General features: G+C 43.4%; 1 protein-coding gene across 2 annotated transcripts in view; it reads left to right on the top strand.

Annotated features, from left to right (window-relative positions):
- CAMK1D (calcium/calmodulin dependent protein kinase ID) overlaps positions 1 to 26,341 on the top strand; it is a 221,546-nt gene that overhangs the window by 173,152 nt on the left and 22,053 nt on the right. For both annotated transcript variants that reach the window (XM_071552800.1, XM_071552799.1), the window contains 4 exons: positions 4,446 to 4,584; positions 8,094 to 8,220; positions 16,816 to 16,891; positions 25,466 to 25,578. In XM_071552800.1, coding sequence (XP_071408901.1) covers positions 4,446 to 4,584; positions 8,094 to 8,220; positions 16,816 to 16,891; positions 25,466 to 25,578 — 455 coding nt within the window. The remainder of the gene's footprint in view (positions 1 to 4,445; positions 4,585 to 8,093; positions 8,221 to 16,815; positions 16,892 to 25,465; positions 25,579 to 26,341) is intronic.

Genomic DNA, 26,341 nt, shown 5'->3' with positions numbered 1-26,341 from the left:
GGCAGTGGAGCTGGGGAGGGATCTGGAGCACAAGATGAGGAGCAGCTGATGGAGATGGGGGTGTTTATCCTAGAGAAAAGGAGGCTTGGGGAGGACCTTACTGTTCTCTATAACTCCCTGATAGGAGGTTGTAGTGAAGTAAGTGATAGGACAAGAGGAAATGGCCTCAGGTTGTGCCGTGGGAGGTTTGAATTGGGTATTAGGAAACATTTCTTCATCAGAAGAGTTCTCAAGCCATGGAACAGGCTGCCCAGGGCAGTGGTGGAGTCACCATCCCTGGAGGTATTTAAAAGATGTGTAGATATGGTACTTGGGGACATGGCTTTAGTGGTGGACTTAGAAGTGCTGGGTTAACTATTGGACTTGATGATCTTAAGGATCTTTTCCAATCTAAACGATTCTGTGACTCTTAGTGGGGTGAGGACTTGTGGAAGAGGACATTACTTATGTCCTGGCTGTTTCAAAGGATCAAGTCTGAAAGTTTGTGACTCTATTTTCTATAGTGAAAAAATGAGAATAATATTTATCCTGGCCTTCCTCGTGTGGATACTCAGTGATAGGTAATAAAGGCATGTAGCCTCAGGTAAAAGGTGTAGTAGAAGTGATTTATAGCTGGGTTGGGAATTTTTTTTTTCATTCTAAACTAAATGAATCTTCTGATTGTTGTTTTGAAATTGTTTCCTGTACTGCTGGAGCCAGCCATGTGGGATGTGAACACCCAGCTGAGGTTCTTCTCCAAGTGCTGGGGTTTCCCCACGATGCTTGGTGAACAGGGAAGACCCACTGTTTGGTGGCAAAGCCAGGACCAAATGATGGAGCCACACACGCTCCATCCAGGCAGTCTCAGCACGCATTTGTTCAGAAAATGCAGTTGTGGCCACATCGCTGAGTTTTCCCCAGCTCTGAGTGCCTGGGCAGGGTTAATGCTGCTCTGGATCACAGTGTGACACTTGAGCTGCTCCAGGGTTAAATGCTCTTCAGATAACTGAACTTTGCTAGTCCTTCTTTGACTTTTCTTTGAAGGGGACCAAGATTGAAATCAACAGGGGAAAAAGGTTCCTTTTGCAGTTGTTTGTGTGTCCAGCTCCATGAGCCAGTGCCAGCTGCAAGACAGGAGCAGTCTTCTTCCACTAATGAGAAATCCCTCCTACCATCTCTTTCTGGACAGAAAGTTTTGTCTTAAATTTCTTTAAGACAAAGACCTAATTCTGCTCTTACTGCCTGCTGTTTCAACTCTCCCTCAGAATTGCCATAGAGAGGGCAAAGCTGGTCCAGCCATTAAAAAGAAAATATCCCAGAATATTAAAGACTGGAACAAACAAATTGCAGCAACACTTTGTGAGTGCCCAGGTCTGTTCAGTGCAGATGCCAAGTCCCATCTCAGCAGGGTAGAGGGACTTGTGATCCAGACCAGCAAACAGGCCATATCTCCATCGTGGGTTTAGAGCTCAGATGCTCTCCCACAGCTGCCTTTTCTGGTTTGTTCTTGTTTGTTCCAGCATTGACTTATGTCAGTCCTTGGGCACTGTACAGAGAGCAGCATTCCCAGGGACATTACGGTTGAGTTGACCCTATTTTGGAGGAGACAAGCCATATGGACATGAACTCCATATGGAAAGTAGCCATATCCTTGGGTGCTGAGTTGAAGGGCATCCCGGGGAGGTGAACCTCAGCCAGGAATCATGCCCTCATCAGGGAGTCCCTATAGATGAGTGCAAACATGCAATGCAAATCCCCTGTGCCATAACACAGTCACCACACAAATAAATCGGAGCATGAGTCCCCTGACTCTCCACAGGTACCTGGGATGATGTTCACACTCGGAATAAGCAAGTGGCTGCAAATACACTGGCAGTTCCTCTTGAGTGCTTGGATTCAGCTCTGGTTTTCAGTGCATCATTTAAGAGGTTGCAAATATTTTCCGTGTGCTGAAATAAAATTATAAACAGATTGAGCCTGGGTACAGTAGATCCACTGGACTAAATCTGACTAAGAAAAGCTTTCAATTAAAGAAGGAGGCTTAAGGGGGATGGGGAGTGAGCTGACATGGAGGGAAATTCATTGAAGTTAATGAAAAATATTTTGTGAAAGTATACTCTCTGTAAAGATCAAAGGAATGTCCCTTGTGCAGGAAAGCAAGTGATGTAAATCAGTATCTGCTAAAGCAGTCCATTGCTTGAATGTAACAAAAGTAACTATGAAACTACAAAACAGCATGTACTGCATTTTCATGGGGAAATGTGCTGTATTCAGTCATATTAATTACTGCGTGGGCTCAATTTTCAGTGCAATCAATCCACAGGAAAAAAAAAAGGACTGCAGGGGAAATACAAAAAGACAGTCAGCTAATGGGAGCCAGATTCAATAAAATTGTATCTGCCTTCAGTGAATGGCGAGGGTGAGGTGTGTCTGTCCTCACCTAGCAAGGCACACAATGGGTCGGGCAGCAGGTGTGGGGCTGAGAGAGGCTTGGAGCAACACTCTGTGTATACATACATATGTGTGTGTGTGTGTGTGTGTGTGTGTGTGTGTGTGTGTGTATGTATGTACATGTACAGGTGAGAAATACGACTCCTGTTAGGAGAAACTAGGAAAGAAAGGGATTTAATACAGACCCTGGGTGAACTTCACTTTTCCTGCAGTTTCAGTTCAGTGCCAATACTTTAGCAAGTTGTTTCATTTGTTTGCCTTGCACTTAATAGGAGGATTATCTGGTTTCTTTCTTTTTTCTTCCTTCCCAGGTTGCTTTTCATTTTCGAAGTTGAATGTGTTCATTTTTAGTGGCAGCATTCTCTCCCATTCAGGCTCCAAGCTTCCCTAGGAAGTGACTTCATGGCATTATTCAAGCAGATTATTGCCTGGAGTGGCTGAATTACCTAGTGTTCATGTAATGGCAAGCTCCCAGTCCATATGTATTTAATGACTGTAATCATTTGTTATTTTCCCTTTATTAGGTTTGTTTTTAAAGAAAGTTTTACTGTGCTATTTATGATATGCTAAGTGGTGCAACTTGCTGAAGAAACATATTGCATACATTTTATTTTTTTACTAGGTTTTCTTGTTAAAATGGAAATCATTCATTTACCCTAGTAGGACAGTTTTTTGCTGACAGTTTTATTATTTCAATTACTCAGACATTTATTTCCTCTTTTGTTTCCCCAGATGCTCCTCCAGGGAGTTTTAATGTGTCCATTCTTTATTTAAGATTGGGTTCAGAATGTGTTATTTCAAGCAAGGCAGAGAAAAGTGTAATATAGCAGACATTAAATAGTGAGATGTCAACATTTTATTTTCTTTCCTCTTCGAGTTGTGGAATTCTTTCCTCATTTGTGTCATCTGGTGATTAATTGCACTGAAAATCTGTACTGCTCATCAGTAACTGTCTTCTCTCGGTGCCAGGCAGAGTCCGTGCTCTGCCTAAAGAGTTTGTGGCTGCTGATAAATGCACAAACATATATGAGTAAAGGAGGGGACCTCTGAGAGCATTTAGAACTGTCAGAGATGCAGTCTACTTTAATAAACTAATGCTCTATAGGTACTGGTGGCAACACCTGAATGCATTTGGGCCCATTCCTCCAGGGCAAAATCCAGGCTTTGGTCAACAGGGTGAGAAGTGAACCTCAAGGGATTATAGTGGGAGGAACCTTAGTGGGCCTGAGTGGGCCAGCACTGCCAGACCAAATTTGCCCATGCAAAGTTCACCAGGGTGGGACAGCATGGAAACCAGTGTCTGCTCCCCTGGCTCTTGCTGGATTCAGGTTGTGATTCCCTCTGCAAGCATTAGTGAGTCTTTGACCACTCCCTGATGTGTGACAGATTTTATTTTCCATTATAGCCTGACTAGTCCTTGGACTATGAGAAAATCAAACTCAAATCAGAGTCATAAAATATGCTGAGCCAGAAGGGACCCTTCAGAATCATTGAGTCTAACTCCTGGACCTGCGCAGGACACCCCAAGAGTCACTTGTGCCTGAGAGTGTTGTCCAAATGCTTCTTGAACTCTGTCAGGCCTGATGTTGTGGCCTCCTCCCTGGGGAGCCTGTTCCAGTTCCCAACAACCCTCTGGATGAAAAACTGGTATCTAGCCTAGACCTCCCTGACTCAGCTTCATGCTGTTTCCTTGAGTCCTATCACTGGCCATGAGAGCAAAGAGATCTGTGCTTGCTCCTCTGCTTCCCCTCATGAGGATGTTGCAAAACTGTAGTGAGGTCTCTCCAGGCTGAACAAACCAACTGAACTCAGTTGCTGCTCATAAAGCTTCCTCTCCAGACCCTTCACCATCCTCGTGGCCCTCCTTGGGACACAGCAGGGGAGCCCCCATTGCTCCTGACAGACGTATGCTCTGGCTGCCTGTGGCTGGTGCGTGGCCTTGACCATCCTTAGTAAGATAGAAAGGACATTACAAAGCATATCCTCACACTTGTGCTTCCCATGGTGTTTTCCAGAGTGTCTGGAGGAGAGCTCTTTGACCGCATCGTGGAGAAAGGGTTCTACACGGAGAAGGACGCCAGCACCCTGATCCGGCAGGTGCTGGATGCTGTGTACTACCTGCACCGCATGGGCATCGTGCACAGGGACCTCAAGGTACGGCCACAGCCTCGCTCAGGCCCTGGGCAGTGTTTACAAAGGTGGCATAATTATCTGAGTCCCCTGGGACTCGCTGTTCATTAAGGTTTCACTACAGGGGTAATGCTCTGAAGCCCCCCATGTAACTGGGTTTAAGGAGGGCTTTGCAATCAGGGCTGTTCCAATGGGAATTTCCCACGTGATGTGCGAAAAAGCCATTCGTTAAGACCCAAAGTGTTACATTAAGGTAGAAATCTCAGTTGGGATGTGTTTCCTGCTGTAAAATGTCTTCTAGGCTTACTAAGCTGTATTTACTTTGACTTAATAATAATTAGTAACAATAAATAGTGTGGGAAAGTTGAGTGATTTCCTGCTGTGCTATTTGGCCCAGTATTTTTGGAGACAGTGTTAACAGCAAGGGTTCTTCTAAGGACCATTGTATGCCAATGTGATATTTAGATAATTTTCCTTTTCAGCTGTACAGTATTGTCACATCAAAACCTCTCAGCATTTCTGGTAAAAAAAAAATCCTAAATATTGTTTCTTTATCATTTCCTTCCAGTATCTTAAACTGCCTTTAGAACAAGCAGAAAGGCTTGGATTTTGCAGCCCACAGATAAACTGCTCCATCTTTAGTACCTCAAGTAATAAATAGTGGAAGATATTAGAAAAAGATACAAATGTCAGAAGAAAACTGTGGGTTCAGTTCCTGAGCTGGTTCATTCTACCAAAGTTTATTGCCAGAAATGAAGAATTCCTTGATTGGAATAACACCTCTGGTTGTCTTTTGGGGGGATTCTCCAAACAGCAGTTTTCTTGGATGCAAGCTGTGGTGTTTGAGTTTTCCCCCTATAAAGAGAGTGGAATTTGGCTAAATGGATTGTATTATACAAAGGCTTAATGAAAAATTAATAGAGCCAAGAGCCACAAAGAATAATAGAAAGTAGAAACTTTTTAATTGAAGTATTGGTTTGGCTCATTTTTAAGACAAAACATGGAATCCACTGAAGGAAAATATACACTGATACCCTCAAACAATGTTTCCTCCCTGGTGTTGTGCAGTTTAGTCCAAGCAGTCCCCAGTAATGGGTTTTCTCTAAGGAGGCACTGTTTGGCTTCCCCCTCCTACAGCCTTCATGTACTGCCCTCAGTTCCTGTTCCTTTCCTGCTCTTTTGCTGAAGCACATAGAAATATTCTCATATTTATTAGAGTTCCACAGCATTCCAATATGGAAGTGTTTAGTATTTTAACATGACCAGCTTGCTCCCAAGTTCAGTTTTTAGGAAATAACTTGCGGCTTCTTTCTGCCACCAACATTTTCAGAGGGAGGTCCAAGTCCTCTTAATTCAGATAGTCCATTGTACAAGCTCTTAATATTCCTGTCTTTATAATTCCTGCCTTTATAATCTAAAGCAGGTTGTAGCTCTCACTTTAAAAAAATTAATCTTACTTTAAAGCTCCTGTACTAAAAGGAGATCTCTTGATTGGGATGAGGATTCACATGCTAATTGCTTTCAGAATTTATGGAAGGCCACGCTGAATTTAGATCAAACCAACCTTCTCCAGTGTTATTTGGAGGCAAAGACTAGCTGTTTTTATCTTTCTTTCTTTTTGTTTGCAAGTCTTTGTCAGTACCGTATCAGTTGTTAAAATGACTCAGAAAATACAGTATATGAGGAACACCTGCTGTGAATTTCTGTTAGCACAGACATACCATAATGGGAAAAATAGGGACATAATAAGGCTTTTTGTGATCTCAAAATATCAGGATAAGCGTAAGTTTCAAATTATCATCCCCAAAATGAAACTCTGGGAAAGAATCCACTCTACAAAAATGCAACCCATGAAACATCCATAACAATTATTTATTGTAATTATGTATTATTCAGATACAAAAATAGTGCTTGCTGTAGTTGAGGAAAGCAGGTCTGGACTCCAAGTCTCTAAGTAATGTAACAGCAGATTAGAAGAGGTGGGAGCAGATGATGTCCAGGGCAGTCCAGGATGCACAAAAGGACTGAAAGGCTCAAACAGCTTCACCTGGTACAGAGGCACCTCATAATGCTTTTTGAAATGCTGCTTGAAGAACTGGAATTCTTTTAAACAAGTTTAACTTTTAAATAGATAGCTTTCTTTCCTTACCAATTGTGAATAAGTGGGAACCTAAGGTGAGTTAGCAAAAATTCTTTGAAAATAACTCTTTCCTCCAATCCCTCAGCAGATCAGAAGAACACAAGTAAAAATCAGGGGTGATTCCAGCCGAGGGCAGAACATGGCATAAAACTGTGGTCCCTAAAACAGTGTCAGCATTATAATAGCCAGTTAAAGCACTGGACTTGTGAGGTATCATGAGAAAGAAACATAAATGGTTAAATTTCATATTTATTTTGACAACCAAATCATTTCTCTTATTATCTTAGCCCAGCTGCCTCACAGCTGTGGGTGCAGCTTGTAGATCCTCTCATGGCCATTGTGTCCCATGGATGAAGCCATCACTTTATGCTGGGGCTGGGGGGACAGGAAATGCTTTAACCTCCCCTTGAAGCTGAAGGGGAACCTCTGAGTAGAGTGGAAGGGACCTCACCCTCCAGCACTTCATCCCTTCTTTCTGCAGAGCAGATGGAGTTTCTGGGCAAAAGACTACACCAAGGTTATTTTGAAACATTGAGCACCCATCACTTTTATAGGTAAAGACTCCAAGGTCGAGGACCTGTTGCCACCAGGCTGTCTGAGTGCCAGCAGGTGCTGGACCTTTTTGTGAGCCCAGATATTAAGCAGGGGAAGAAGTGGGCTCTCACAGCACCGAGAAAGAGCTCTGTTGTGTAGCAGTAGCACAGTCAGAACACATGGGTGCAGGACTATGCAGGGGCAGATGCAGACTGGTCGGGCTCTCCAACCCACCTGACACTGGTATGAAAAGTCACAGGGCTTTGTGGAGTGATTTGTATTTTCCCTGAGCACAAACAAGTGCTTAGTGCTATAGCATTTTTTCCTAATCAGCTCTAGCAAAAACATCCTTGTTGCGAGTCTGTTAACTGTAAAGGCATTTCCCCTCTCAAAACAATTTGTTTCCAGTGGAGAAGATACAAAAATTCTCTAATACCTACAATTCTCCTTTTTATTTTTTCAAATGTGGTATAAAAAATTGCATTACACTACCTGGATTTACCATATTTGCTGGATTTCAAATGAATCCTGGTGGTTTATCGCTCTGAAGTGATAATATGTCAGACACATCTCACAAGTAAGAGATGAGTCTTAGTTATTTTCTGAGGTGCCAAAGGAGAAGTTTGTTATTCCAGAAAAGTTATACAAGCTCAGGATGTCAGTTTCTTCCATTCATTGCCATACAGGAGTCTGGAAAGGATCTCCATGTGGGTTGTAAGAACAACTCTAGATTTAGGGGAACCAAATTATTTTTGTGTATGACATAACTAAGGTTTGTATTATCTGCAGTGTATGACTCAACAGATGTTGTTACTGTACCTACATATTCTAAACTCATTGTCCTTATGCTCCTTTCTAGCCAGAGAACCTGCTTTACTACAGCCAGGATGAAGAGTCAAAAATCATGATCAGTGACTTTGGATTGTCAAAAATGGAGGGTAAAGGAGATGTGATGTCCACAGCTTGTGGAACTCCTGGCTATGTTGGTAAGAGGTTTGGTTATATTTTTAGTGAAAATGAAATAATACTTGTTTTCTAGTGCTGCTACATGCTGCATGTGAGATTTTACAGGTATTTGTTGCAGTTCAGAATTTGCTGGTGCTTTGTCTTGTGTGTTCTTCCCCCTTGGGTTGTGATCCTGCAATCCTCCTCTGGGTTGGTGGAATTGACTTTCATGTTTTTAATCCTTTGCTGAATGAGTCTTCTCAAAGACATTTCTTGTAGCTAAATCAGGAGCACATGAAGAATAGCCTCAAATTTATTGATTCTGCAAGCACCTATAAAACCAAGAAGCTTTTCCTAATGTAATGTATTCTTTTGATCATAAAGGAGAGCATTTTCCAGATTCCTCTGATAAAAGTAATTTGAAAGAGCTGCATTTATTCACATATGTTCAATAATTCTCTGGTACAACCATGTTAAGGTACTGATTCAGATGTCAATATGCTAAAGCTCTTTAGAACCTTCATGGACTTGAGGTATAAAATTGTTTCCTATCATTTATTCTTTGCTCTTCTGTCCATTCAGTAGAGATTGTACAAGGTTACTGATTAGCTGAGTGTTTGCCAACATCCTTTAAAAACAGTTAAAGTAGCTGAATCTGAGGATTACAAGGCTGGTGATGGTGGGATCTGCTTGAGCAAACACTGTTTAAAAGTGCACAAGGCATCCAGCAAGCCTGTGCCTCCTGCCATACCAAGATCATCAGCAGTAAAATTAATCTCTGGGGTATCCAGGAAATCCATGAAAGTGACAGTGCCTTCCCGAGGGACAGATTTGTCTCAGATCTTTCTGGCAGGAAAGATTGGATGTTTTCCAGCAGTCAGAGACTCCTTTGCTTTGCAGCTGCCACCTCACCTGTGTTCACAGTTCTGATGATGTCATGGTACGAGAACTCAGATTATGCTGCTATGACACGCTGATACAGATTTGTCCCAGGTACCTTTTCCCAGGAATTATCTTTGTGCTGCACAGACACACTCTGTCCTGATAACATCAGGAAAAGGAACAGATTTCTGTGCTTTTCCATCGTGAAGCCATCAGCCCATCATTGTTTTATTTTAAGACATATGAGTCAGGATGCTCTCTGTGCAGCCTGGGTAGCTGTCTTGTGTAATCACACCAGGCTGGAAATCTCCTTCAAAGCAGTGGCAGGAATTGAGCTGAGACAGCATTTTCATAATTTTTGCTGTCAGCTCTTCTGTCCTTAACAAACTTGTTGTATTTTGTTCTGGAATGGGCACTGACTAGAGTAAGTCTTAAGACGCAGAGAAGCTCAGATGTAATTTGCTGAAGTGCTGATGGAAATGAGGGAGTGAGACTGTTCTTGGGCACTGAGTGATCTCATATGGCCTCTCAGTGTAGCCGTTTACATAAGAAAACTTGCTGTTTTGTAGAGGAAGCTCTCAGAGCCTGTGACACAAACTGTAGTGCTTTTAGAGATGTTTGAGGGCTCTCGTTACTCATGGCCTGGGTGCTGAGAGCTGCACAAGTGCCTCCAGCCCTGTTGTTACCTTAGTGAACACAGGATTTACTCATCATGGTTCAAGAGGTCACAACTGCTTATTTCTGAAGTGCTGACAGGACTTTTCCCCCTCTCTCACAAAGAAAACATCTTCAAATATTTGTTTTATTTCTTTTTTTGTTTGTTGGTTTGGTTTTGTGGGGTTTTCAGGACAGGAGGCAGCTCCTCTTTAGTGCTGTACTTTATTTTTTATGTAATAGATTGCTCAGACAACATTTTCCAAGCAAAGGACATTTTTGTTGCCAGTCACTGTGGTGATGCCCACAAATGGACCTCAGTGATTGTTACACCTGATGACATGGCTTCTGCCTAAGTGGTTGGCAATTTGCCCACATCCAAAAGCTTTCCTACCCTCCAATTTGCAGCACCTGCCGAGTGCCCTCAAATCAATGTGAGAGTCAATGGCACAACGTGAGTACATGTGCTTAGCTGGGTTGGGTTTGACTAATGCCACAGTCCTGACCTATGAAGTGTCCTGTCTGCTGCCTCTTTTTGTGTTTTGCTTTTTTTCCCCCTAGATATTTTACCTAGGAATTAATTGCAGTCAGGGATCCATCACTTACATTGCATTTCCTGGTGATTTTCTTTAAAGATATATAGAACACATAATTTTTTAAGATTTCATTAGGAATTGATTATTTTTGTCAATTTAAGCACTTTGCTTTTGAGTTACTGGATAAGAATTAGGCCCATATCACATGTCAAAGACACCCAGGCTCTGTTAAAAAGTCATTAGTATCCACTACTATTTATACTTCATCTCCAGAAATGGATCCAGTCAGATCCCACTATACAAAGTGTCGGACAAGCTTCTGACTTGGAAGCAGACCTGATCTTAACTCATGTCTGCTGCCCAAGTATTTCCAAGTATGCAACCTCCTTTATATCTTATTTCCCTGATTGAGATATACTTTCAACTCTTTGTGTTTCAGTTTTTATCTCAACTTTTCTTAGTTTCATCTACAAAACGCAGTAGTATCCAAGGCACTAAATCCCTTTTTATGTGGTTTGAAAATTCATTGAGTAAGGCAAGATGTGATTAAAATTAAACTCTTTTAACAAATACCAGTTTTCTTACTTACCAAATTAGATTATATCTAAAATGTGCATGACCAGTAGTAAATTAGCACTTTAGCTTTTAAAGCTCTGCCTTACAGATTAAATTACTGTCAACAGTTCTGAGAACTCATTTTTTCAGGAGTTTTTTCAGAGATTTTAGTCCTGTGGTTAAAAGCTGGTGGTTAGGAAAATTTAACCCAAATAGTTTAGCCACTTTTGCTAAGAGGCCAATCTAAATGTTTCCTTACTGCAGGGGGAATCTGACAATATAACCTGTTCTAAGGAGAAGGTCTTCCATTTTCTGATCTGCTTACCACTGTTTCCCCAATTCTTAGGAGAAGGGTCTAGGTGATGAACTGGGAGAAAACACTCAGCTTTTAGATAGCACCTAAATTGGGTAAGATGAGGTGGCTTGTGTGGCTCATTTCATTGCAAATTAGGTGTGTGCACTGGCCTTACATGGATCCCACACCATCATCTAAACTGGAGAAGATGTGGTGTTTTCAAACCCCTGAGTCATGTGTGTGGTTATGGGCAAGACCTCAATAAGCCATTAATGATTTATCATTTTGAACATTGTCGATTTGGGCTGGTCAGCTTGAGACCACTTATCATAACTCAGTTTTGAGGGAGGAGCTGTTCAAACCTGCCTGAAAATGAGCCATCCCTGAGGTATGTCAAGTTGGGCACCCACCAGAAGGACACTCTAGTCACTCACCAAACTCCTCTAAAGACATTTTGGCTGTTTGGGAATTAAGTCTCTCTGATTTTCCACAAGAGCTGGTCCCTCAAAAGCTTTAGTTACTTCTGCAGATGGGACTTGGACTTGCAAAACACTTAGAAACATTTAAGTTGGAAAAAACAATTAAAAAAGCCTGTCTGAGGCAATATGATCTCCTTTTGCAGAAAATCTGAATTATGAGCTGTGTTTGTGGCTGGCTAATATCTTAATCCTACTGAGATTTAAAATTCTTGCATTGAGTCCCAATCCAGCTTCAACTAAAATTTTCTTATACTTCTCCTTCATACAAATTGGGCTGGACCCTGGATATGTGGTTGGTCCCTGTACACTCCACATCACTCACTGTTTTCATTTTCTTTAGTGCTTTTATGAAAGGTCATTTCACAACTTTCAGCTCTGCCAGAAATCGAGTAGCAATTTCAGATCATACCAAAGCCACGCGTTCCTCTTAGCTCTGTGCAAGACCCCACATTTAAGTAAGCAACAGATTTCCATATTGAATTTTGACCTCTTTGGTATCCTTTGAGTCAAAGGTTTGAAAATATTCACTAAGCCTTTGGAATATCCTTATTACCAAAAAGTGACCTCGGGAGCTGTTTAGGCAATAACATGAGTAATGAAGTGAAAACAGAGCATGGGAACCACTCTGAGCAGGGTTTCCTCAGGCACAAGCCCATCACAGTGTGATTTCTCAGCTACGCTGCCATATCCTGACACTGAATTTGATTGTGTGTCATTGTACTTGAGTGATGTTCCATGAGTTATCTACATCTGACTCAGCAACATGAAACAGGGAGAACAGGAGCACAAGAAGCAACAGTACTGCACTGAAACCCTGCTCTCCTTCAGAAACACCCTCAAACTTCAATGTCTTGGCCAAATGGAACACAACAGACCCTGGAGGACTGTGTGAAACATGGAAAGAAGTTGCTTTCATTACAGGAGTCTGTGAAACAAGGACTCTGGTCTTGTGGTGAACCTGCCTTGCGCTTGTTTGCAGTGTGAGGAACAAACTTTATAGGACAGCAGAGGAACTCACAGTGCTCTTGCACTCTTTGACTTCAGGAGAATGCTGGGTTGGCCCTTTGTGCCTCCAAACATCTTCTCAATGGTGCAGGATTGTTCCTTTCAATCCACCTTCTTGAGATGGTACCTTCAAGAGTCCCAAGCAGTGGGCCTGGCACCATCTTTCTTTTGCATTCCTTACAAACTCTGCCCATTTCTCACCTTCCCTCTCAGACTCCATGGCCATCTTGTTTGTGAAGCCCGTTCATGTTTCCCTTGATTTGCAAGATATGCCTATCTGATGAAAACTGACACCAAAACTGTTACCACCTTGTAGTTCTGGTTTGCTCCAGGGCAGATTGCTTGGCCAGCTGAGCTGTCTTCGCCCAGTGTGAACAGGTCTCTGGTCATTTTAACCCTATTTAGATTTTTCAATTCCTCCCACATTTATGGCTGATTTGTCACTCCTGTGGGGAACTCCAAGACCATTACCCTTCATTCAAAGGCCTTCTTCCTTCTGACATATAACATGTGGGAAGCCATTTAAGCCACAGAAAGTAGCATTAGCCTGAGTTCTTGTGGGACAGCCCAATCTGCTGGGAGTAGCACTATCATGAGAGTGAAGGGGAACTGCTTTTAAGTTTAGTCTGTTATGAAGAACAGCCACCCTCATGACTTGTACAGTGTGATCAACAGGCTTAAAGTATCAGAGCAATCCCCATCACCTGAGCTCTTTGCAGGAACATGGATTGCTGGTTTTGGCATCCAGCAGCTGCATTTTTAGGGAGCTTATTAGCATAGCTGTGCTCACCAAGGGCAATGGCATAGTGTTCTGAAAGGGTTCCAAGTGTTCCTGGTCTGTACCTTTTCTTAAAACCTCCATGTGAAAAAAACATTTAAATTTTTTCTCTTATTAAAAGCAAAACTAAACTAAACAAAAAAACCCTAAGTGTAAAACAGCAGATCATCTGGCCTGGGAAGCACATCTTCATGTACCTGCATGTGTGCTGAGGCCCTGGGACCATTATCCTACCTGGTACCTGGCACGTGTTTCTGGTTATAATGGTGATTCAGCCTGAACACAGTTCTGGATGTGGAGGAAGGGTCCAGGTTTGCTTCATTGATTTCCCTATCTCTGGATAGACTGTTGGATAGTATTTGAGCCCTCAGTGATTCCCTGGGGATGTGTGATACTGGAAGCCTTTGCTCAGTTGGCATCTCCCCAGCACCAGAAATGAGAGATTTGACTTTTCCCTTCTCCTTACTGCTGTTGTGTCTCCTCAGCTGCCTGTGGTGATCCTTTAATGCTGTCAGATCTTGGATTTTTTTCATTGTGTTTCCTGCTCTTTCCTCTTGGCACTGATCTCCCATCATTCCTGAGAGCTCCTCCTACTTGTTTTTCAGCTCATTAAATATTTCCATCTTTTCCATGTATCAGACACAGATGATGATGATGAGCTAAGGTCTCCTCTTCCTGTTGCATGTCTGCTCATTGGAACAAAAATCAAAAGCAGCCATTTGGCCTTAAAATAAGTATTTAAACCCCCTGCTTTTCTTCATTAACGTTTACCAAAGGGGGGGCAATAGCCTCCCATTTGCCTTTTACCTGCTCCACAGCCACCATCCACAACAGCAACTGCTCTCAGTGTTCTTCACTCCTTTAAAACAGAGAAAAATGCCCCAGCACAGCTTTGATGTTTTGAGGGAGAATCTTTATATAGTTCACATCCCCTCATCTCAGATTTGTCTTCTATTGTGTTAACGTGGCATATCTGGATAACATCAGGAGCTCACTGGGACCCCTGGTGCTTAAGATCCATTTGCATAATTTTGTCTTTTTGAGTTATGAGATGTATAATGTTTACCAGTCTTAAAAATTATGTATACAGGAGCAGACAGTCAAAGGTGGAAGAGATATGTGAATAAAATATTGGGAATTTGGAAGGACTGGAGAGTTGGAAAACATCTAATCATAGAAGGTCAGGAGAAAATGAGCTGCCTTCTTCATATTTTGTCACAAAATTCAGTCACAAGGGATGGAACAAAATGGGAAACTGAGTCTCACAAACCCAATTTGATGCACATTTTGAAAAACATTCTTTTTAGAGGAAAATTTGGAGGCAAAGTTTAATGAATCATGAAGGGAAGAGATAAGGGACACAAGAATTGTTTGGGAAAGTTGTCTTGAGCAACTTTGAGGAATAACTCTTTTATACATAGGAAATTAACATTGCCAGACTGTCCCAGCTTGCCAGGTTATTTGTGAGGCAGTGGCAGGCCAGATAGGATGGTTCTGCAGTGCTGTATGTTTTTATCCCAAGTTTGCCTTCAAATTCCCCCTGATGGACTAACTAGCACTGAGCCAAGAGGCAGATCCTGTAACTCCCAGCTATTGGGAGAGGAGTTACATTTTGGGTACAACTGTAGGTGTCGTCTGTATTTCCGTAGCTTTGTCCCCTATTGCACTAAGAATATTTTAACCTTTATGTTGGACTACAGCAGCATGCCCATGTTCTGGAGGGAGGTTCCTGAGGCTTCTCAGGAGTTGGAGTGCAGGATTCTTCCAAGCATCTGGGGCCAGGTTCATGCTTGGTACAGTGGAAAGAGACTTTTGGCACATGGTGGATGGGTGTTGCAGTATTCCCAGGTTACAGCAGTGTATCAGGATTAACAACATATGAACAGAACCAATGCTTCTAATTCCTGGTCCCAGTTTGCTGCATGACTTGAGGATTGGGGTAATAAATAACCTGTGCTGCAGATTGGGGCATATCCCCATCTTCAAGAGTCTTCATAATCTGGCTGCCAACTCTATTTTTACCCACATTCCCCTGGATTTTCTTCATTTCTACAACATGCCCCCAGTGGAATTTGACCCTTTCCATCATTCTTCTGCTTGTGGAAATGCAACCTGGATGCCCTTACCTGCCTCATGCACTTCAATCCCTTCTGTAAGCTCTCATGCCAAAGCACCAGAAAGACTTTTCTGTTTCTCATTATTGCTTCCTGTTCTCTTCCTTGCTAGCAGTTTTGACCTTGGTTTTGTTGGCTTGTCTATCTTAAGAAGCTAAGCCTTTGAAGAGTCCTACCAGTACCCCAGAGCACACGTAGTAACGCCATGTGAGACTCAAGGTTTAATACATTTGTGTGCGTCAGAATTTTTTTTTTTTTGCTGTTCTTCAAGTAACTAACTGCTTTGATGTTGATAAGACTCCTATGAGAGGAAGGTGTAACCCCCAAGAAATATTCGTCTTGGAACTTGCCCTTTCATTACTTTTTTCCAGCATTTGAACTCCAAATTACTCAGAGGAAATACCTTGCTTTTTAAAACCTAGTGTGGCAAGTCTGCTTTAGGAATGCCACAATCAATTATTTCTTGCATTATTGAGGATATTTTGCTTCGAAAAAAAAGCAAAACCTTTTTTGCATGATAGAGATGAAGGTCACAGGGGTTTACAATTTAGATTTAAGCATTTGTATTGCAAGGTCCCAACAGGAAGAACATAATACTCCAGGATCCCCCCCAAAATACACCTTTTTAAGTCTCGCTGGTCTAGGATGGGAAATCAGACCCTCAGAGAGTTTCAGTAAATGCCCAGGCTCTCACTTCTAGGAAAATCCAGACTGGTGGCTGAAAATTATGGAGGCAGAAGGCTCAGTTCCTTGTGCATGTGTCCTTTTCCTGCTGCTTTCCATTTCTCCCTCTGAGGTGTCTGTGTTCCCAGAGGGAGGAGGACAAATTACTCCTTTTGCCTCTGACATCCAGCAGGCTTTGGAAGGCAGCTGCTGGAAGAAATGGTGGCTGCTCTCCTTCCTCTTCTGCAGATGTAGCTTATCTCCTCCCTGACATGCTGCACTTTCTGAGCTGCCTCTGGAGCTCTCTGGTTTGGCAGCACGATGTGGTGGAGCTGTGGTGCTGTCAGGGTAAATGTGCATCTCTGCACCCGTGCAAAGCTTGACCTCATTTTCCTCCTGACAAGGAGGTGATGACTATGCCTCACATGCATTTTTCTGTGCTTAGTTTTGTTTTCTGTGCCTAGAGACAAAAAAATTAGTTTTCTCCACTTCAGGAGTCATTCTTCTTTATGAGAATATAAGCTTCAAATACCTCAGGACATTTGCAAATGCAATGGCTCTATGTAGAGGGCAAAACAAGGTCTTGGGGAGCTTCAAGTTTCAGAGTCCTGCCTCGTGACAGTACTCAAATATTTGGTCTTATAACATATGCTTGCTTGGCTTTTTATTTTTCAGCTCCTGAAGTGCTGGCCCAGAAACCCTACAGCAAAGCTGTGGACTGCTGGTCCATCGGGGTCATCGCATACATCCTGTGAGTACCTGTTGGGTTTTCAGTCTCTGGCACCTTTGGACCTGCTTTCCCATCACAGCATTACATGTTTCACCTGGGCCAAATTAGTTAATCTCTCCATGAAAGGGACAGCCAGTACTTTAGATATGGGTGTACCTTCAGTGGCCGAGCCATGGAAGTCACTGCAACAGTGGCAACACGTGGAAAGACTGGAGAGGTGTCCAGGCCACTGTGGGCGCTGGGGTGTCTTGGTACCAGGGATCATTAGTGCTGTCCAGAAAAGGGCATTCATAGCATTACTGGGCAGTAGCATCTGAATCCAGATCTGTGTGCATGACTATATGAAATCACTGTTAGTATTTGCATTGAGAAGAAAACGTGGGACTTGTTGTGTGCAGAAGAGTCCAGTTTTTAGGGGTCTCTCCTGATGTAACAGTCTGTGTTCAGGCGTAAGGGCTGTGGATCTGTGCATGTCACTCAAGTGACAACTGCACAGGTTGCATGTGCCCAGCCTGAGAGACTTGAACCACAAGCTATTTGTGTGGGTCTTCAAGAGGTGATCAGGCTTTCAGCAGGGACAGATCAGGGTGACCACACAGAGCACAACAAGCCTGTTCATTTAGTGCAGAACACAGAGTTGTTGTTTGACTGTTGACTGCCACAGAAACAAATGTCTTTTCCTGTCAGCATTACCAGTGTTGGGGGGTTTTTTGTCACTTTTCCCTTTTACACAGCTGTCACAGTTACACAAGACTGAAGGAAAAAGCAGCTCCAATGAGGCACTGCATTAAAGCATTCCTACTTTGTTCCCTTTCTCCTTATGCAGACATTTCATGGCTTGTCAACCTGAATAACTTTTTGATGGTGTTGCAGAACTATTTTTGCCAGGATATACCTCATTGCTGTGTTATCCACTCTGTGCAATGTTCATTCCTTACATTTGCATTTAGTCTTGGGCATGTTATACACTACCCAAAATAGGGATTTTTGTATTCAAATAGTGTAGTATAGGAAGGCTTTATTTATTTGCATTGCCTGTGTTTTTTTATTTAAAACAAAATCCTGCCTGAAAACATTAATTTTGTTACTGACTTTCTAATCTACATAAATTTGAAAACTTGTTGGGTACAAATCTTTACAGAGGAATGGATTTATTTTGGAGCAGCCATCAATAGCAGGATGCAAAAGGCTTTTGCTAAACAAAGCAAAAATCAACAGTGCTGATTCTGACTTTGTTGCAAAGCCCAGTGGGACATGCTACTGCAGTGAGGAAGACAACAGACTTGCCAAAATACCTCAGAGGCTGTTTCACACATCATGCCCTAGTGTTCTTTAGATGAGGATGGTGCATGCTGACCCAAAGTTACCATTTTTTGCAAGCAAACCTGAGCATAGAAGTCCTAGGGGCTGGGGTTTTTTAATGTTTTCAGTCCTTGCCAGATGTTGCAGGACAGAGTATTTTCTGTTGCTTTTTTTAGTACTTTACTGAGTACCAGCTTCAGTGAGTGGGAAGAAGGAGGATGCAGGTGGAGGACAGCAGCACCTTGCCTCACTTCCAGGCTCAGCCGCTGCCTAGGTTCAGTTTGCTGTCAAATATCCACCATGAAAATACATGTCCATCTGGCAGCCCATGGGAGGGCTGTGAACTGTTGCATTTGGTTGCCTGGAGATAAACCTGGCTCTGCATCAATTTGTCCCATGCATCAATGGCTCATGCACTCGTGCTGGCAGAACTGTTGTTACTTCACTTGTTGCTTTTATGTGTCTTACTGAGGGATAGGGGTGAGACAGTGCCAAGTGACGTGTCCTCCGCACCCAGTTTTTGAACACATCTTCAATAGGTGGAAGATTTCAATCTCGTCACTAATCCTTCCCCCTTCCTTAGCAAGGCTGCTCTTTCTGCAAGGCTCAGCTCTGTTTCCTTCTCTGTTTTCCAAATCAGTGTGTGCTTGGCTTGTCAAGCAAGGCATACACACTTCTGAGATTTAAATTCCCTGTTTGCTGTATGGAGAATTCCAACCCAGAAGGCTTAAATCAGCTCCGTAAGAATGAGCCCCTATGAATTCCTGTCTGCAGGACAAGGAAGCCTTTTCAGGGCTTCTGTGTTTCAGGTAATAAGGACTTGATTTGTATTATGTACAGTCCAAATGAATGGCAATAAATGCATTGCTGCAGAAGGATCACAGTAATGTGTTTGCCAGAGTGTTACAGCTTGGGGGGGATTGGGTCTGAGACCAAACTTCCTCCTACAATATTTCTGCACTTGAGCTACATCCTTCAGCTCCTGTAACAGCAGCACTCCAGGGCTCCCTTTGGCTACCCTGCTATAGGTGCTTGGTGCTGTTGTAGTCCCATACAGTGTCCTGCCTGGTCTCAAGCTGTGCCTGCAGGACACTCCAGGCCCTCACAGTCCCATGATATCCCTGTCAGCTGAGGACAGGGGTCCTGTGTACATCAGCTTCTCCAGTGGCACAGGACTCTTTGTCTGGCCACCTCAACCCAGCCTGGGTTGATGCAAGCAGCTGTTTCACCAGGTTGTGCCCTTCAGTTGCCTAAACTGACACATTTAGTGCCACACTGGGCCACTCAGAACAGCCATGCGGATTGTAACACTGCAGAGACCTTCCTCCTGGAGTGACAGATGGAGCCAAGAGGGAGACCATGGACCATGTCAGATTGCACCACATGCCCCTGCTGAAGTCACTGGATCACATCGCTCCATACTCAGACCCCTGCTTTCACAGTATGGATTCTTCACTTTATGGAGCATTTGCTTCACTCTCCAGTTGACTCCATCTCTGTTGAGTGCAATGTGATCTTAGAAACACGGCCCACATCTCATGTGTCCTAGTCTTGGTCTGGATCTCATCCTTGCTTCAAGGAATAGCCAGAAGTTGCAGGTGTGGTCTCTTAAGAAAGTGGATGTGTGGGATACAGCAGAGACAGAGAGGAAGAAGGTTGTTCCCTAGGCTGGAAGGAAGTTGGCCTGCTGGAGTGTCTGATATTACCAGCGATGGGCACGGGGATAACACCTGGGTTTGCTGTCTCAGCGGTGCCACACCACCGGCGGTGACAATGCCACTGGGCTCCCAGTGTGGAATGGCAGCACAGCTACCCTGGTCCAGTGCTGGTAGTTAATACTGCCCTGAGCAGGAGTTGTTAATTCCAATATATCACTGCACCCATCCGGATATGCCATTTCCAGCTCCACAATCAGCACAGTTGGAGCTACTTGCACATGCCTAAACCTGCTGGAGATGTATTTTTGCATAGGGCAATCCAACCATAATGCTCTGCATCACCTCCCCACCTCTCCCATGGATTCTCACAGCCACTCTGGACACACTTGTCATTTAGGACGATGGAAACTCAGGGGATTCTAACACAGAAGCCAAGCATAAATTAAATATGCTGTGAGCTATTATTATGGCAAGTGATTTGAGTGCCTGCAGACACAAGCTCAGTTTCACTTGAGAGCCCTCAGTTTATGACACTGGAAGAACAAACTGTTTCTGTGGCACCAAAGCTCTAAAGAAATATTTGTTTCTGTGATATGCAAGGCAAAGGATGTCTTAGGAAAGAATACCTTTGTTTCAGTGCCAGCCTCTAATGCCTCTTGATAATGACAGCCAGATTGCAGAGGCCACACCAGCAGAGTTCTTATCTAAACCTGTTTTACATGAGAAGTCATTATTCCCACAAACTAATTTTAGAGCTTGATATTTCCTGTTATTCTAGTTGCAGTATTTTTGAATTGGAAACAGCCTCACTGTTGAGCTCAGCTTTCCACTTATCACAAGTAAGTTCTGATGTGTCCAGCTTAAAAGTATGAAACTTAAGAAGAGCAAGAGACTTCACTGAATTCCCAGCAGCTGGATTTTAGATCTTTCTGGATCACATAAGGAGTTAAAAAAGCTTGGGAAACTAAAATACTGACTACATGCATACCTGATAAAGAGAAGATTAAGTTAATTTATGCAAAAATTAGAAAATCATGTTTCAAAGCTGGAAAATAACCTGGACCAACAGAATGCTCTGCTTCAGCCCTTGATTATTCATAGTCAACATCTCCTGTGTCTTCTGTGGTAGGCTGAGCCCATTTTGCCTTGAATTTTCTTCTGATTCTCTTCACTGTTAGGACAAGAGAATTATGGTTTTATATTGCTGTTTATAAACAATAAGTATCTGGAAATAAATCTTGGATCGTAAGTTCACACTTTGCTGCTGGCCATGCTTTTGATTTTCAAATAGATATGCATAAATCATCAGTGATATTTGTATGGAAGGATTAACCAGGGACAGTACAAAGTGTATTATGCCAAAAGAAATTTCCACCATCACCCTGGAGTCATACATTGGGAAAAACTGGTCAGTCATCTCATCTGCTTGGCATCACACACAAGTCTAAGCAAGAAAATGAGGAGTAACTGCTGGCAAAGTATACAGGCATGTTGGATTGCTCGGGATAACTGAGTTAAACACTGGGAAAACAACCCCAAATGATTGTTCCTCATTGCTTGCTTGTAAATATGTCCTTGTCCACAGCTTTGTGAGGGCACCAATGTCAGCCAGTATGAAGGTCCGTTCCCAAAATACGCAGAAGAAATACATGGGTTTATCCCTATAAATAGCACTTGGATGACTTCCCACACTATAGATCTCAGGTCTTTAAGCACTTACTGAATTCTTTGCTCTAATCTAACTATAAAAATATTTGTAAAACTAACCCTGGTGTCTCTTGTGCTGCAAGCTGGACACTGACTGTGTGAATGAGTTATTTGGCCTTTAGTATCACCCCCAATAGGTAATGAGAGCTTGCAGGGGTTTGCTTTCTCTGAGTGGTGAGGAGAAGTTCCTGCTACTCTGCACTCATGATGGCTTCTAGAAGTTGCTTCTGGCAATATCTTTCTTTCATACATCCACCTATGATTTTCTTATCTGTATTTTTAAGGCAAGACTGATAATAGGAGTTTAGGGGAAAAGCTGTTGCTAATGTGATAAAGTTGCTGAATAATTTGGGAAATTTTTTATTTGGTAAAACTGCAATAAAATAATGACAACTAATAGCTGCCTGGAACTCCCCCAGGACAGTGCAGGATTTTTTCACATTGAAGACAGAGGGGTTATTTTTGCATTTCTGCATATCTGAAGAAAAGCAGCAGAACCTCTGATAGTGAGGTCATTTTTTTCACACAGAAATGTCCCAGTAGATGAAAATTAGGTCGGTGGGATTTTGACTCTGTCAGAATTAACCAAAAACTCATTATGGACTTTGGAAAGTGGCCCAGTTGCTGAAAGTCCAACAAGATTTCCTCTAGCTATAAATTGCTAACTTACTGGGGCTTTCCCATCTCCTCCTGCAAAGTCAATAATGTTAAAGATTAAAGTAACATTAAAAGTCCTGTGTCTTCCTAAACTCTTGTTTTTAAGTGAAAGGACAGCACTGTGCCAGGGTGCCCCGCTGTTCCCCTCCCACATACCACTCTTCTGACCTATGGAGCTTGCTGCCTCCTCACCTGCTTTCTGGTGTAGGTCCTCATTGATTTGCCTCATGGACAAACATCCTTGTTCCTCCCTGTGCAGGATCTTCATCCCATTCCTGGCCAAGTCAGGATCAGGCCTTGCCCTGCACTCAGCCTGCTCTCAGGTGAGGGGCTGGTTTGGAGGGCTGTCCCTTCCCACAGCCTGTAATAGCAACTAAAGCTTCTCAACCTCTCACTAGCAAGGGGAAGGCTGTGCCCTGTGCCCTGTTCCCAGCAGTCCTGGTACCCTCCTGCAAGAATGACCCTGTCTCTCCTTGTGCTTCAGCCCTCCCAGCACCCACCACTGCCATGGGCTGACATGACCTCCTGGACACAGAGGTAGACCCAATACTCAAGCCACGCAGAAGAGCAGTGGAGGAGCTGTATTGAAAGGCTCTGGAGAGGCTGGGGCTTCTGCTGAAATTCCTGTCTCTGTGCTCCCCCCTTGCAGGGTTGTAGCCCTCCAGCTCTGTGCTGCTCAGCAGTTTGCTCCTGCCTTTTGCTGCCACAAGCATATATAAATCTCAGCAGTCCTAACTTGTGCTCTTGTACCTTTGCCAAGGTAATTAGCACAGTGCACATTTTGAGAGAGTTATTTCTCTCTCCAGAGCAGCCTGCCAGTGCCTCGGCATGCACAGCGCAGTCTGCTCGCCCAAAGAGCAGTTTGGGTTTGCTTAAGGGAAGTGCTGAGAAAGGCAAGAAATTAATGAAGGGCTGTCAAGCTTCTTACATGGAGCCCCGTGAATCTCCCAGGGAAGAGGGACAGAGCAATGGCTCTGAGTGCCTTTGGAGAGGCTCCAGGGAGGTGCTTTGGGGGATACTCCAACCCAGATATCTCTACCACAGTCTCCATCTAACAGTTGCAGTGCTGGTGCTGTCAACTCCATCGTTTCCAAACCCCTCAGTAAAGCACACAAAATCTTGAGGGTTGTGAAGGTGGGGTAGTTGCTGTCCCTGAAGGTGTTTAAGGAAAGACTGAATGTGGCACTCAGTGCCCTGGTCCAGTTGACACAGTGGTGTTTGGTCATGGGTTGGACTCAGTGATCTCAGAGGTCTTTTCCAATCTAATGACTCTGTGATTCTGTGTCAAAAGAGGAGGAAAGTGAAAATCAGTTTGCATGCTTCCCTCCCAAGACTGTGGGATGTAAGCACTGATAATTATTGCACTCAAACAAGTTATTTAAATGTTCTTCATGCTAACAGATGTTTTACCTTCATTGTCCATGTATATAGTGGCTTTTTGGCATTTGCTTAAATGCAGCATTTTTAATGGCTCTTCTCATACACTGCATGCACCACCACAAGGTTTCACACAGGAGTTGCTGCACCCAGCCCCACACACAAGCACATGCCCATTAAGGAGGTGTGCAGTCCTTCTCTGAACATACATGCTAGTCTGGCATGAGGTTATCGTACTTGCTTTTGATAAGAGCAGTCATCCAGCAGGACACAAATGAAGACTGGCTCATCTGCTCTGCAAGACAAAGAGAGAGATTTCTGATTCAGCTGAACCACAGTGGATTCATTATCATGCTGCAAATTTCATCAGAGTTCTCCCAGGTCAATATGGATGTGACGCAGATGAACATCTCACTCCTTATTTAAATTATTTATCATGCACACTGGCTCATCAGAGCAAAGAAAACATTGGTTCTTTCACCCTCAAGTGTTGAGTTGGCTCAAATAACCTCCAGGGCAGCTAGCTGGCTTTGGGTTATAAATAACTCAAGTATTTAATTTCTCACAGTCCCCTCTGCCTTGCTCTATTGTTGCAGCAGTGTAGGTTCTGAGCTGGATCTTCAGTCTGTTTAGAATTGCTGGCTCTCTCCAATTAAATGCTTTATTAAGGTTGATTGACTCAGAGTTTAGGAAAATGGTGGGGAAAAGATTATTTCAATACCAGTGAAGTATGTGTGAGAATAATTTAGGCCATAGACTAGTGATAAGAGAAAAAAATTCACCATCTCTGTACAGACTGTAGAGGCAGGAAGGTCTGTTTAACTTTGAGCACGATGGGTTTGCTGAAACCTTGGACCAGCCTCAGAGGTAAATCTGGCACTTTACAAATTGGTATTAAAACTTGAAGGAGAGTCTCTGCTGACAGAGTGGGACACACTACTGCCTGCAGCATTGGCTGGGTGTGAGAGACCTCTGACACACAAGTTTTGTCTCTGCATTTGCTTAATGCAGTGCTGGCTGTGCTTTTCCCACACCTGCAGTGCTGGAGGAGCCCTGCCTTGGCACAGTCACTGTCCTGCTGTCGTTTGCACACTGGGAGGGTTCAGCCTGAGTTTTTTAGCTCAAATTAGACAAAATAATGTTCAATGTCCTGCTTGTCCTGGGGCTAGGTTTTTTAAGAAGTCTGATTATAAACACTGAAAATCAGGACAAGACTGTTGTTTACCTTAGGCAAGGCAGGCAACTGGATGTAGTCAGCAAAATCACTTGCAGAAGTGAGAAAGGGAGAGGATTTCTGTGCATCTGTGTCAGGGGCAGGTCCATGTGCAGCCCTTGCAGGCTCTGCTGCAGATGGGGACTGACTCCCAGACTTCCTAGTCACTGTGCCTGAGGACACACAGCCCAGAACAACCTGGAGACGCATCCTACCCTGCCTGGTAGCTCTGCAGGGCTCCTTGTCCTGCTTTGCACTAGGTCTTCTGGATCTGCTGAGGGTTGAGAGGGACTGGTGCTCTGTGGGTGTGGGTGTAGCTCATGAAATCTCTTATCATATGTATAGGAGAGGATGGAAGAGGACATGTCTGTATAATAAAACTATTCCTCTTGTTAAACATCCAAAGTCATGCAGAGAAGGGCCAGAATATCTGTGTCAGTCAGTGTGGGATCATCAGCACCACGTTTCCATGCAGAATTCCTCTTTGTGCAGGACAGTTCCAGTCTTCAGAAGTGGGTTTACATGGCTCTGAACAAACTTCTCTCATTGTTGCACTTGCCTGCTTGAAAACTTACTGGAGCAAGTTTTAAGCAAGTGTTTCTCCTTCTCCCTCCCTCTTTCTCACCTTCTTGACTGAGAAAGGTGCAATAGTCACATCTCTCTTTTCTTGTTCTCCATTAGGCTCTGTGGATATCCCCCTTTCTATGATGAAAACGACTCCAAACTCTTTGAGCAGATCCTTAAGGCAGAGTATGAGTTTGACTCTCCATACTGGGATGATATCTCTGAGTCTGGTAAGTAGATACTGCTCCTTTAATTGCAGCAACCATGCATGCATGGATGTCTACTGCTTATATCCTCCTCTGGGCATGAGAATGCCCTCCCCATCATGTCCAGAGTTCCTTTTACGTGAAGATCATCAGGAATGTCCATTTCTTTCAGCTTAATTAGTTCTAGGAGTTTTTTCTGCAGGACAACCAATTAAGTACTATTTTGTCTAGCCATACACAAAGGACTAAAATGTGGCTGAAACAGAAGATGAAGATGGCAGAAGACTGTCCCAACAAGCAAAAGCAATGCAATTTCTCAATCAAATACAATAAAAAGTGGACAGTTTGTGTGGTATTAATAATAAGGTGGCAACCTGGTTTGGCTCTGTTCCTGACACTGCACTGCAGCTCCAAAGTGAGACTGCAGTGTGTGCAGCAAAAAACAAAGAAGTTGCCTTCCAAATGAGATGGATTAGGAGATTCAGAAACTGGGAGGACTGTCCATATGGTTGGGTCCAGATAGGTGCCCATATGCTCACCCAGTTCCTCACCAGTGCAGAAGATATTTAATAGTGTCCATTTGTCCCTGCTCTGGTCAGTCTGGCAGAGGGGCAGATACACCAACATGTTACAGGCAGATGTGGCTAAAGGCTTCTGGCTCCAGCATGGCCCGTGGCCTGCCAGCAGCAGTGTCCACAGGGACAGCAGGGACACATTCATCATTGCACCCTGCATGGGCCACTGATGTGCTGTGTGGTCTCCAGGAGGTCACACAAGCTCAGTGTCC

This window comes from Pithys albifrons, chromosome 3 (assembly GCF_047495875.1).
Source record: "Pithys albifrons albifrons isolate INPA30051 chromosome 3, PitAlb_v1, whole genome shotgun sequence".
Classification (NCBI taxonomy): domain Eukaryota; kingdom Metazoa; phylum Chordata; class Aves; order Passeriformes; family Thamnophilidae; genus Pithys; species Pithys albifrons.
The sequence above is the reverse complement of the archived record's forward strand: the minus strand, read 5'-3'. Positions and strand labels throughout refer to the sequence as shown.